The following is a 14,433-nucleotide window of genomic DNA, read 5'->3' on the forward strand; positions in this document are numbered from 1 at the left end:
ATTATAACACACATTATAATGCGGTAAATATGCGACTAAAAGTAAAAAACACTATAATTAAACTTTTGTTTTTAATTAAGTTATTTAGAAACCAAATTCCAAACCTTATTTCAAAACAGCAAGACTACATTTTTTAGAGAATATTCTTGTTATATTTAAATGTTTTTTAACAGTTTCAGCGATAATGAATCATTTTTATGTTGTCTATCGTATCCCGGTAATAATTGTTGAACTCGTGGTCAACGTGTTATTAATTGAGACCTGTGAATATAAACAAGCGTAACCTTATACTAGTGCGTAATTCTCACCCGGACCACCCTTTGTTTATCGCCAGCCTCAGATTTATGAATGAGATGAGCGAAAATACTACGTCACGCAGACGCAGCAGAAAGTGGACTATTTTAATCATTCATAAACAATCTCCTCCGCGACACGTGCAATACGATCATTGTTTTTTTTATTCTTTTCTATAAAACACCATTCGAAACTATTGCATTTAACACGATATTAATATAATGTTTCCATTTGTGAATAAACATAATTGGAGAACTCAAACCTCTTGCATAAATTATACAACTCTTTCTTCGCGCGTAGTGTAAGCGGGAATTGGGCTAATCATACCCAGGCCGTATCGACCTGAATTTTACATCAAGCACATTAGACGGTCGCTAAAGCGACCATCTAAAAACTATGTCAATGGATGCAACTAATTTATGCTATTGTTTAAAATGGATACATTTGAATTTTTATTTACTAACCCTATCAAAGTGTTAACAACCATGGGCTTTCTTAACTTGTGAGTTTTTTACTTAACATCAAAAAAGCAGATGCATGTTTTTTTAAAAATTGTTCAAACCTTGTTTTTACTCACCCACAATAGAAACATTAATCAGATTTTCAGCTTCTTAAAAAATCAATGAACAATCAAAGAATTTCTTAACTTTGAAATTTATTACCCATTAATAAATTTTCCCTTACTTATTCAATAATGGTCATTTTAGGATACTGGAAAATCTTGTGGTAGAATTGGTTACATTTAGTACTATTGTAGTTCTAATTAGCATGACCTCAATGGACATATTTTTGTCAACAACAACAACAATACAGTGTTACATTACAAATCATCTCGGTGGGCTTTGTTACAAAACATTTACTTTACATGTATGACTGTATGTTATAATATTGCGACTGTTCAACCATTCATACATACATATAGATAAGATAGGGTGAATGTTAAAAAAGGAAGGTAAATTGTTTTAATACATATAGTAATTTGTCACAAAAATTGTATTAGTTCAGATATGTCAGAATTATTCATATGAATTTAACAACAATTACTCAGTCATGAAATCGATCAGAGATATTCATCTATCAGATAAAATGAACATCATTTGATAATTTGTTTGCATTCACCCTTAAGGTAAGTATCCAGACAATATTGAGAAACAGATACCAGAAAGTGGGGAATATTTTGATTGCTTTACTGATACACCTGCTATTTTTGCTTGCACTGACCACATTGCTGATAACTATCAATAATGGCATGTCTGCATTTCACAACACATTTCAAAGAAACAGGCATGACTAATCATTGAGGAAAAAAAGTTTATTGGATCAGGTGAAGAAGGTGTGACTGTCATGACATCTGTTAATGATTGCTCGATTCCCAATTTAACAAAAAAATGTAAGGATATGAAGTGTGACAGGGGCTTGATTTCATTATATCACAACACAAAGAGTAAACTACTCAATATTCCACATATATTTTTGGTAACATGAGCTTGTTTGTATAGTCGTTTACAGGTTTCAATGGAGTGGAATAGACATGATATCAATGTCATTATCAATATTAAATTGCAATCTTTATGGCATCATTTTCACAAATGTTACATACAAATTAGTCAAGTAGAAATTTATGTTGCACACTTAAATTCATGCACAAGAAATTCAAGGAGGTGTTTCATAGATTTTTTACTGATATTTGAATTTTTCTGCATTGTATGTCTTTTGTATCAAGTTGTATGGCTGTGTATTGTAAAAGATTGGTTAAAAACAAATGTTGTTTGTAAATACAGCTACAAGAGTTCTGTTAACATGAAATTGTATATTATACACTATATTTTATTTCACTTTGCACAAGAAACACATTTTTTTTATTTATTAAGACCAATCCTGACCAAAATTGACAATAAATGTGTAAAAAAAGACACACCATTTTCATAATGGGAAATTAATCTATTTAAGATTTTACATGCAGGGAATTGACTTCTAGTTGTAATGGGTATTTGCCTTTCACTATGAATAAACACTTAATCTGACGAAAATGCATCTGGCTATGTGATTATAATTACTACTGATTACCACATAATTTTAACACTGAATTAAAATTTAGATCGAATGAAACATGTACAACATATTTTTCTGGAAATCAGATAAAAGTAAAATAAAAACATAAATAAACATGCATTTGTCTGTATTCAAATTACTTAATTCATTTGCTGTACTTCTGTACCATTATGATGGCATTATGTGCTAATCTTGGGTGGATAGTTACAAACAATAGGCCTGAATTGGCCTTAAAAACAAAGACAGCTGGCTTTTTATAGGCCTAATACAACAATATTACTAAAAAGTAATGAAACTGATTTGCTTTTTCCAACGTTTTTGGTAATGGATTTCCAGTTGGCCAAAAACTGTAACATGCACATAGCCTCTTTTTGAAAACACTAATGTCTGCTGCACCAATTAGTTAAGGTTGTCAATTTATTTTGATCAAGGATAATGATTAATTTTCTTGGAAAAGATAAAAACAATCAATTAGTGAATGGTAAAAATTAGTTGCGATGCATGCTGTCTGCAGCTCAAATTATAAGTAACATTATTGACAGGCTTTCGATTGGCAGTGTTTGTCACAAAATCGAATAAAACAAAACTTGTGGGTAAAATTTGAACGATCAAGAGGGCACAGTTGGCTTGCAAAAGGTCATAATAGAATTGAAAGTTGTTTATTTTTAACCAGGTTTTCCGAAGGAAAAAACTGGTTATTAGATTGGCGAATGCGGGCGGGCTGGCTGGCGGGCTGGCGGAATAAGCTTGTCCGGGCCATAACTATGTCGTTCATTGTCAGATTTTAAAATCATTTGGCACATTTGTTCACCATCATTGGACGGTGTGTCGCGCGAAATAATTACGTCGATATCTCCAAGGTCAAGGTCACACTTTGAGTTCAAAGGTCAAAAATGGCCATAAATGAGCTTGTCCGAGCCATAACTATGTCGTTCATCGTCAGATTTTAAAATCATTTGGCACATTTGTTCACCATCATTGGACGGTGTGTCGCGCGAAATAATTACGTCGATATCTCCAAGGTCAAGGTCACACTTTGAGTTCAAAGGTCAAAAATGGCCATAAATGAGCTTGTCCTGGCCATAACTATGTCATTCATTGTGAGATTTTAAAATCATTTGGCACATTTGTTCACCATCATGGGACGGTGTGTCCCATGAAAGAATCACGTCAATATCTCCAATGTCAAGGTCGCCACGACTAAAAATAGATTTAAAAAAAAAAAACTTACAAAGGGAGGTAATTTTTTTTGGTCATTTCAAAAGTTCAGTTTGAGTTTTCTCCCTTTATCAGATTTTTTTTTCACAATGAAAACCTGGTTTTGTGACAATTTTGTCCCTTGTTGTAGTATTTTTTACAAAAGAGTATATTACATTTAAAAGTTTATTAGCAGATGACTCCAAAATATGGTGAATTTCACAAAGGTTTCATTAGGTGTGATACGCCAGACCACTGGCCAACAAATTTGTCTGCTGTGAAATGGTAATGTCACAGACTTGCTAAATCAGTAACGATGTAACTTAAACAAGATTCACATGCGTTACCTCCATGGTAGAATTGTTGCCTCTGATTTTTTTTTCAGCATCACACGTTTCTCTTTAATTTAAAAGCTAGTGTTTCAATCTAAAAAAAAAATAATTTTGAAAAAGTAGAGCGAAGACACTTAATGTTCTAATTGTTTGAAAACATAGTTCTGTTGCCCACATACTCTCCCATCAATGCAGTATCTCTCTATTTGTTTAAGATTTTGAAGAATGTTTAAGTTAATTGACCCAAAGGTGATAAGTTTATTCAGGATAGAAGTGTGAAGTGAATGCTATTTATACTATGAAAAGTCTAAATGCAATTTTCCTCTCACCTAGAGAAATTATTATGCAAGAATAATCCAGTCTGAAGGGTTGGTTGGGCTATAAAATCTAAATTGGTATATAATTGATAGATATTGATCTGTTTGTTGATCCATAAAGTTCAAATTTCTGGCATTTTTTCAGCAATAGAACTGTTCAGATGGATTTTCATCATTGCTTGGCTAAATTTGATTGTTGAGAACAAACTTTGGAATTTAATAACTGGTCTTATTTTGTGCCCTTGTGGTTCAGAAAACTTATCTGATGGGTTACCAATTATATATATGTTGCAAAACTTTCTTATGAAACCTTTGACATGTTAAGATTTTTTTATGGGTAATGTAATTTGAAATGTCTCACATGCAATTATATCAAACTTATCAATCAAAAAGTTATGTTGTTGATTCTTATAATAAAACAATGCAATATTTAATCAATTACACAGTGTGCATGTATTTGAATGTTACAACTCACTTGCTTTTTGTAGACCAATGTGTCCATTCCACACTTTTAACGTAGTGTCTGAAAATCATGTTTGACAGAATTCACACATTATTGTCATTTCTTGACCAATCCTGCAGATACATGTACCTAAAGAAAAGAATGTCATATTTTATGAAAGTTTGAGCCTTTAAGAGTCTGAAAACAATCCTTAGTTGAGTGGAATAGTGTTGAGTGTTGGTGGATCAGACAAAGGGTTGGATCAGACAAAGGGTTGTGAATCACATTTTATTGCTGTAGCAATTAGTGGGACATTGCCTTGTCTCTATGTGTGAATACAAATGGTTCAGTGTTATCTCAGAGCTTTTCTCCTATCTGTGCTAAGGCTGGCCTGCATTGTGTTATTAATATCACAAAATTAGGAGCTTTATGGGTACCAGCCTGTTTGTGGAGTAAATGTCAATATTGACAGCATTGTGTACACAATACATGATATCCTAATAACAAACATAATTGATAAGTTTTATATTCAGTATATTGTTTATCTTAACCAGTTATATGCATTCAAACTTGAAAAGCAAATAAAGGGAGCACGGTATGGTGTTAGCACTGTTATGATAAAAATTGACTGATATTTTCGTTTTGAAGTTATGGCATTTTAACTTTTTTAAGACATGAACATATCAGTGACTTTATGCTATTGTCACTGTTAAATTCACAAAATGACTATTTGCAGAGTAAAAAGCGACTGTTTTTTTCGCATATTATTTAATACTGATTAGACTTGTAGATTTAAAACTACATGTATTTATGCTATAAGGTGTTTTACCAGTGTTATTTTAATTAATTAACTCAGGGAAAAATTAACTGAAACATTTATTAGGGGTAACTGTTTAAAATTGACAGATTTAAGCATGATTTATTTGTAACCCCTCAGGGTAATGGCCTTCTTGTTGCTGTCAAATATGAACTTAAGCTATCATCTGGGACTCCTCATGGTGATGTACATTGTGTTTTAATAGCATTTGTGACCTGCTTAATTGCCTATTACAGATCATACATGGTGTCCACCTGGTTATGTTGAGATAGGGCTTGAATGTTTATTGTCATACATGTACACAGGTCCAGTGACAGAGAGTTCACAAATTGATTTAAAACATTATGGTCATTAATCTTGTCAATAGGCTGTTGTTCATATAGGTTACTCATGTTTTGAATAGACTATTGCTCACAACAATAATTTTTATAATTCTATGCTTACAAGTAACATTGGTTTTATGTTGTTGCATTCATGTATTAAATCAATTGAGTAAATTTTTCATAATTCATTCAACAACTTAAAACATTTTACTTTTCATGTCGCCATTATTATAATAAGAAAAGTTAACATTTATTATGTCATTTATTTGGCACACAGCATTAATTAATTAATTATAAAATAAAAATACATTTTCTAATTATAAATAACTTTTTCAATTAAATTACATGTAAGTTAAGCACAATTATTATTATATACCAGTACAATAAGTACAGAAAAACAAATCTTTTGCCTTATTTACAGACCTTAAGTTTTAACATAAAACATAATACAAGAAGGATAAATTTTTATGTCCCCCACTATAGTAGTGGGGGACATATTGTTTTTGCCCTTTCTGTTGGTTGGTTGGTTGGTCTGTTGGTCTGTTGGTTGGTCTGTTTGCGCCAACTTTAACATTTTACAATAACTTTTGCTATATTGAATATAGCAACTTGATATTTGGCATGCATGTGTATCTCATGGAGCTGCACATTTTGAGTGGTGAAAGGTCAAGGTCATCCTTCAAGGTCAGAGGTCAAATATATGTGGCCAAAATCGCTCATTTTATGAATACTTTTGCAATATTGAAGATAGCAACTTGATATTTGGCATGCATGTGTATCTCATGGAGCTGCACATTTTGAGTGGTGAAAGGTCAAGGTCAAGGTCATCCTTCAAGGTCAGAGGTCAAATATATGTGGCTCAAGTCACTTATTTTATAAATACTTTTGCAATTTTGAAGATAGCAACTTGATATTTGGCATGCATGTGCATTTCATGGAGCTGCACATTTTGAGTGGTGAAAGGTCATGGTCAAGGTCATCCTTCAAGGTCAGAGGTCAAATATATGTGGCCCAAATCGCTTATTTTATGAATACTTTTGCAATATTGAAGATAGCAACTTGATATTTGGCATGCATGTGTATCTCATGGAGCTGCACATTTTGAGTGGTGAAAGGTCAAGGTCATCCTTCACAAGGTCAAGGCCATCCTTCAAGGTCAAACGTCATATAGGGGGATATTGTGTTTCACAAACGCATCTTGTTAACCATGCATATATTGAGTCCAAAATATTTACGCTATGTGAACGTTCTTTCATGTATTATGATTGCACAAATGAACTATTTTCTAATTTAATTTGTAACCTCAAATATTCTGACTTCACCATAGCACTTCATTGTGCTCTGTAATTTGTGTAACAATTATTATGGACATTCCACTATCGAAGGCAAAAATAAATATAGGCCAGTTTACAGGTGGTTGTCGTCTATTATTCGTTTACATTGCTTACATTCCTTGTGTAAGTTAATCTGACTCCATTATATCTGTTGGAGTCTTATTTGTGTTTTTCAATACTATGAGTATAATGACATACATTTCTTGAGTTAATAAGTTGAAAATTATTAACAACTCATCTCAGCCTAGCACAACATGCTACCAGTGAGGTTGTGTGATTAATGTTCTTCGATGGAATGTAGTCCCTTGTTAATTGTCAAATTTTCTCAACACTATAGAGGTGGCATTTTCCCCAATCTTCATGAAACTTGGCAAAAAAATTCACAATTATATATTGGCTGTGTTTGAATCTGGATCACTTGGGTGGTGGGGGTGGGGTGGGGGGTTAAAACTCGGTCACTTGATCAAATTCAACAAGATGATTGTGAACAGTATTGAAACTAGATTTTGTTGCTCAAATATCATGAAACTTGGTCAGAAGACTAGTTAGTGAAAATGATAATAATTTGTTTGAAAATCTAGGCTATCAGGTGCTCCAAACAGTCTATTTCCTTTAAGTCTCAGGCCTTTGTCCCTTGTGTTCAGGTCTTTAATCAATGCTTTTAACTTGTATATTGACCATGTTTACCATTTAAAATATTCTTATTGTTATTATTTATTTTGTGTTATTTTTCAGGTTCTTGTCAGACTCTTCAGTGTGGTCAGTCTGATGTACCAACATTGGGTCAGCCCTTTGAGTTATACTGTACCCTGCCTGGACAGGCAGAATATTATTATACTGTTATATTAAAGAAAACCTCAGTTAACTTTATGCAGATTCCAACTTTTGCTGTTAATGTTAACGCAACATTTTATGACACTGTTGTGGGTCCACGCCTCAGTGCCGTGGTGTCAGTGACTCCAGGAGTCAGCAGGACGGTGACAGTGAAATTCAGCCTGCTGGAGTGCATTGACAACGGAGTTTATAATTGGGAAATAAAAATCTTCACAACAGAAGAGAAAATACTGTCGTCACAACCACAGACAATAGATATCAAAGGTATTATTAATATTAATAAATAATTAAATACTGAAAATCTTTGGTTTGTCATAAAAAAATTGTTCAGGTTCCATCAAGCACTTTATTACAAACACATTTGTAAGACAACTGGTTCTTCCAGAATATTGGCATGGTAAGATGAGTATTGCATAAACTAAAAGATTAATAGAAATGGGGAAGTGCAAGATTACAGAGCGCTGAAATAATTAGTTCAAATTGCTATTCAGCTTAGCTTGCAGACCAAAATGGGTTTCCAGTTCAGCATCGGTTAAGTTTGTTCACCGGTTCTAAACTTATGGCTTCATATTAATATACAATCATAGGATCCTTAAATTTAAATCAAATAAACATTTTTGAATAGTTAAGTAAAAGTTTATAAGATGGGTTGTTATTAAATCGATTGAAGTGATAAATTAAAAATTATCAAACTGATTTAATGTCTTGGTGAGAAGTTGACAGTATGATATGCTGAAAACATTTGAGGTGTTATTTAATTTAATTAAAAGAAAATCAAAACTTATCCACATTATTTGATTAACCCTAGTTTATTATGTTCAAGTAGCTTACTTAGTTTTAGTATTCTGGATTCAACTCATCCTTGTCAGCATGTGACAAAGCTGATTTCATAGAAATTTTAAGAATCATTTCACATTGGCAGTTCAAGTTGAACTCTGGTTAACAAGACGTGTCCACCATGACTTTGTGTTTAATGCCCTGATTGTGATATTTTATTATGCTCCCCTTCGAAGAAGAGGGGGTATATTGCTTTGCACATGCAGGGCCCTCAATCTATTAAATCCACCTGAAAAGTATACTTTTTCCCCTTTTTTGGGGAAAAATCCCCCCCATTAAAAAAATAAATAAAAAAAAAAATATTTTTTTTTTTTTAAAGAAGATGTGTCTCATTTTTATTATATCTCAATTCTATTTCAATTTAATTTTTGCAAACATACTAAATTATGAAAAATGCAATGCATATAGTGCAAACATGTACAAATGTAATGAAGAGAGAGTAAGTAAAAAAAAATCCCCCTAAAAGGGAAACGCCGCGAAAATTCCCCCTCCTAAGGGCTGCGGACCCCCTCCCCCAAAGTAGTGTGAGGGCGCTGACATGTCGGTCGGTCGGTCTGTCGGTCCGTCCACCGGGTGGTTTCCGGATGATAACTCAATAACACTTGGGCCTAGGATCATGAAACTTCATAGGTACATTGATCATGACTCGCAGATGACCCCTATTGATTTTGAGGTCACTAGGTCAAATGTCAAGGTCACGGTGACCCGAAGTAGTAAAATCGTTTCCGGATGATAACTCAAGAACGCATACGCCTAGGATTATGAAACTTCATAGGTACATTGATCATGACTCGCAGATGACCCCTATTGATTTTGAGGTCACTAGGTCAAAGGTCAAGGTCACGGTGACCCGAAATAGTAAAATGGTTTCCGGATGATATCTTAAGAACGCATACGCCCAGGATCATGAAACTTCATCGTAAGATAGATCATGACTCACAGATGACCCCTAATGATTTTGAGGTCACTAGGTCAAAGGTCAAGGTCACGGTGACCCGAAATAGTAAAATGGTTTTGGGATGATGACTCATAAAACGCATATGCCTAGGATCATGAATTTTTATAGCTAGATTGATCATGACTCGCAGATGACCCCTATAGATTTTGAGGTCAAAGGTCAAGGTCATGGTGACCAGAAATAGTAAAATGATTTTCGGATGATAACTCAAGAACGCATACTCCTAGGATTATGAAACTTCATAGGTAGATTGATCATGACTAGCAGATGACTCCTATTGATTTTGAGGTCACTAGGTCAAAGGTCAAGGTCACGGTGACCCGAAATAGTAAAATGGTTTTTGGATGATAGCTCAAGAACGCATATGCCTAAGATCATGAAACTTCATGGGTAGATTGATCATGACTCGCAGATGATCCCTATTGATTTTGAGGTCACTAGGTCAAAGGTCAAGGTCACGGTGACCCGAAATAGTAAAATGGTTTTCAGATGATAACTCAAGAACGCATATGCCTAGGATCATGAAACTTAATGGGTAGATTGATCATGACTCGCAGATGACCCCTATCGATTTTCAGGTACACTACATGTAGGTCAAAGGTCAAGGTCACTGTGACCCGAAATAGTTAAGTGGTTACTGGATGATAACTCAAGGACGCTTACGCCTAGGATCATGAAACTTCATAGGTACATTGATCATGACTCGCAGATGACCCATATTGATTTTCAGGTCACTGGGTCAAAGGTCAAGGTCACAGTGACCCGAAACAGTAAAATTGTTTCCGGATGATAACTCAAGAACGCTTTTGCCTAGGATCATGACACTTCATAGGTACATTGATTATGACTCGCAGATGACCCCTATTGATTTTGAGGTCACTAGGTCAAAGGTCAAGGTCACAGTGACAAAAAACGTATTGGCTGCGTAATATAATGGCTGCCACTACAACGGACAGCCCATATGGGGGGCATGCATGTTTTACAAACAGCCCTTGTAAATGATATTGTTTAAAATAAGAAACGTTCATACCTACATGTATAGTTGGCCATACAAAGCCAAAGATATATGCAGCACACTTATAAGTATTCTTCTTTTTAATTGAGTTTTCTTGATTGTTAAATTTAATTTCAGTTGCTCCGCAGTTCGGAAGTGAAGATAGAAACAACATAACATTTTCCCCTGCAACAAATCTAGTAGAAGGTGACACAGTTACCTTCACATGTCAAGGGGATGTTGGGAATACCCCAGTTGGCAATCTGTCTTGGTTCTACTATCTTAATGGAAGCACAACAGCAGAGGATGTTTCTAACAAGGCTACAGCTGGAGCTCCACAGAATTCTACTGTTGCTGGGAGAACATGTTCCAAAACTAGATTGTCAACACTCACCTTGACCCTTACCAAAGACATGCACTGGTTTGTGGTGAGGTGTACAGTGAACCAGGATCAGCCGTTCAACGCAGTAGGTCAAGGATACAAAATGACACAGCAGATTGCTGTAATGTGTAAGTGTTGCATGTTTGTGTTGGCAATGTCCATTGAAGGGGGTTCTGGGCTTTTATAACTACTATTTGAGTGGCCCTTGACATACAGATGTTATTATATAAAAAAATTATTGCCATGCTGACTTATTAAAAAGATCTAACCATCAAACTCAAGTTTTCACAATTTTTACAAGTTTGAAACTCACTTTTGGATATTTGTGGGCCAATCTCATGTAGGATTGAAGTCAAGATACATACTTTTGTGCTGTAAATAATGGTAAATTGCGAAGATCTGCACAGTCTGTCAAAATGGCCACTGTGCTTTGAGTAAAATGCAGTTTTAACAAAATCCAACAACAAAATAAAGTTTTGCAAACTCCGCTTTTGTAAGAACCCACTTGTATATAAAATGGCTACTGTAATGTGTGGTATGTTTTAACTTCAATAAAATTTACAGACAAACCAACGATCAGTAGCCTGAGAAAGGTTCCAGATGCCAGTCAGTACACAGATGGAGATCCGTCACTTACCTTGTCATGCACAGCCACATCCAATCCAGCACCAGAATACTACTGGACATATGAGTCTAACAACACCAATAGGACCCAGTTGGGTGTGGGAAACCAGCTGGTGCTCCGAAACCTGACCTTGAACAGCAAAGGGGTCTACACGTGTGTTGCGTACAATCTGATCAAGGGTGTTAACCAAACAACTAATGCAAGCACAGAAATACTTGTAGGTCAGTATGTTAAAAAATTCTTTATGGCGGTTTCTACAGGAAATTATGATAATGATTACTATCATTGGTTACTTTGTAAACAAATATTCAGTTTTGCCTTGTTCGCCACTATAGTTTTAGATTTGGTCCCTCTTTAATGATTGTTTATTATACATCTCAAGTAACTTTGCACTGACATTGAATCTTTGTAACTCTAGAAAGCTTAGCCAAATAGTGTGTGTGAGCTTTGTCACATAGCTTATATAGCTTAATTCTGTTATACTAGAATTCAACAATTTACCTTCTTTGACAGTAAAAAATCAAAACACTAACTTATCACTACTAATGACACCATATGAGCATCACTCTGGGAAAACTGGGCTTAACCCTTTGCATGCTGGGAAATTTGTCGTCTGCTAAAATGTTGTCTGCTGAATTTCTTAAATTAGCATTTTCTTTGATTTTTTTCAAAGAATACTATCAGAATAGCAAACAGTTTGGATCCAGATGAGACGCCACGTTCTGTGGCGTCTCATCTGGATCCAAACTGTTTGCAAAGGTCTTCAAAATCCGGTTCCAGCACTGGAAGAGTTAATAACATGTGCATAAAGTATTGTCTCAGTTCAGCCTAGCCAGTGTTAGCACAGGCTCATCCAAGCAATACTTTCTACCTAGACGGGAGTTGTGTTTGTAAGAGACTTCCTTTGAACAAACAATTCCATGACAGACGAAAGTGTCCTCTTTGATATTCTTGTGTGAACTGCGCAGACTTACTTGGGACAATACTTTATACACATGCATTAAACCTTGTTTACTCAGGGTGTGGCTTACATAAAGATCTTCTTGTCTTTTTCTTTATAAGCAGGATTGACCAACCAGCAAAATAATTCTTTTTAATTGGAATATTATGTAGCTTGTTCATGTTTGTTGAATGTTGATAAGTTTTGTTGTTTATGTTCACTTTGTGCGCACACCTTGTTCTGTGGTCATGTGACCACTCAGCTGACCATAGATCGAGAGTCATGTGACATATCTATGGTCATGTGATGGTCATGTGGTCCGTAATTGTTTGTATGTGTTTTCCCTACCAATGGAAAGACAATCACCTGAATGCCAAAATAATATACATTCTATACCACAATATACGTTCCAATTTAAAGCATGGTCATAAACATTAAAATGATAATTCCTGCATTTTGTTAAAAAACAACAACAGAAGTTTTGTCTCAAACCAGAAGTCCAAATTATCAAATGCACTTATTTTCAATATAAAATCAGTGGGGTTTTTTCAACATCAATAATATTGTTAGTTCATTTGTTATTCCCTTCCCTTTTTTATACGCCCGTTTTAAAAAAACGGGACGTATTATAGTTTCACCATGGCGGCGGACAGGTGGCGTCCACAGCAGTTTCCGCTCTCTAATTCAAATAGTTTTCATCCGAACTTCACCAAACTTGGTCAGAAGTTTTATCCAGACAATATCTAGGTCAAGTTCGAATATGGGTTATGCCGGGTCAAAAACTAGGTCACAGGGTCACTTATTGAATTTCAAGCATTTAGCATGGTTTCCGCTCTCTAATTGAAGTAGTTTTTATCTGATCTTCACCAAACTTGGTCAGAAGTTGTATCTGGGCAATATCTATGTCAAGTTTGAATATGGGTCATGCCGGGTCAAAAACTAGGTCACGGGGTCACTTAGTGCATTTCAAGCATTTAGCATGGTGTCTGCTCTGTAATAGAAGTAGTTTTCACCAGATAATCACCATACTTGGTCAGAAGTTGTATCTAGACAATATCTAGGTCAAGTTCGAATATGGGTCATGCAGGGTCAAAAACTAGGTCACAGGGTCACTTAGTGCATTTCAAGCATTTAGCATGGTGTCCGCTCTCTAATTGAAGTAGTTTTCATCCAATCTCACCAAATTTGGTCAGACGTTGTGTCTAGACAATATCTAGGTCAAGTTCAAAAATGGGTCATGCTGGGTCAAAAACTAGATCACTAGGTCACTTAGTGCATTTCAAGCAATTAGCATGGTGTCCGCTCTCTAATGGAAGAAGTTTTCATCTGATCTTCACCAAATTTGGTCAGAAGTTTTGTCTAGATGATATGTAGGTCAAGTTCAAATATGGGTCATGGTAAAGTTATCAAGTTGTCCAAAACCTTCAAACAGGCGTATCTTGTGACAGTTTGGCACTCTTGTTTTCTCTTATGACTATCATATTTCTTACTTTATAAGACCTAATGAGATGATACCTTTAAATTGTAACAGGAAGACCATTAATTGTTTGGTGAAAGGAAAATATTTCAACTAACTGAAGGCAGTTAATTTATTACCAATGATATTAATATAATATAATTGAAGATAGTCATTCACAAACAACTTTTAATTAACAGGTTAAACCTTTGGTATAATAAACTTTTCAAAATACCAACTCTTCTGGACACTTTAATTATAAATAATTGCTTTATTAAAATTCATACTACAGCTTAACT

The 14,433-nt window shown here is 34.8% G+C and overlaps 1 protein-coding gene across 2 annotated transcripts in view; it reads left to right on the top strand.

Moving 5' to 3' along the window:
- LOC127833443 (cell adhesion molecule 2-like) overlaps positions 1-14,433 on the top strand; it is a 42,178-nt gene that overhangs the window by 6,427 nt on the left and 21,318 nt on the right. For both annotated transcript variants that reach the window (XM_052358711.1, XM_052358712.1), the window contains exons 2-4: positions 7,844-8,206; positions 10,870-11,241; positions 11,678-11,959. In XM_052358711.1, coding sequence (XP_052214671.1) covers positions 7,844-8,206; positions 10,870-11,241; positions 11,678-11,959 — 1,017 coding nt within the window. The remainder of the gene's footprint in view (positions 1-7,843; positions 8,207-10,869; positions 11,242-11,677; positions 11,960-14,433) is intronic.

This window comes from Dreissena polymorpha, chromosome 6 (genome assembly GCF_020536995.1).
Source record: "Dreissena polymorpha isolate Duluth1 chromosome 6, UMN_Dpol_1.0, whole genome shotgun sequence".
Classification (NCBI taxonomy): Eukaryota; Metazoa; Mollusca; class Bivalvia; order Myida; family Dreissenidae; genus Dreissena; species Dreissena polymorpha.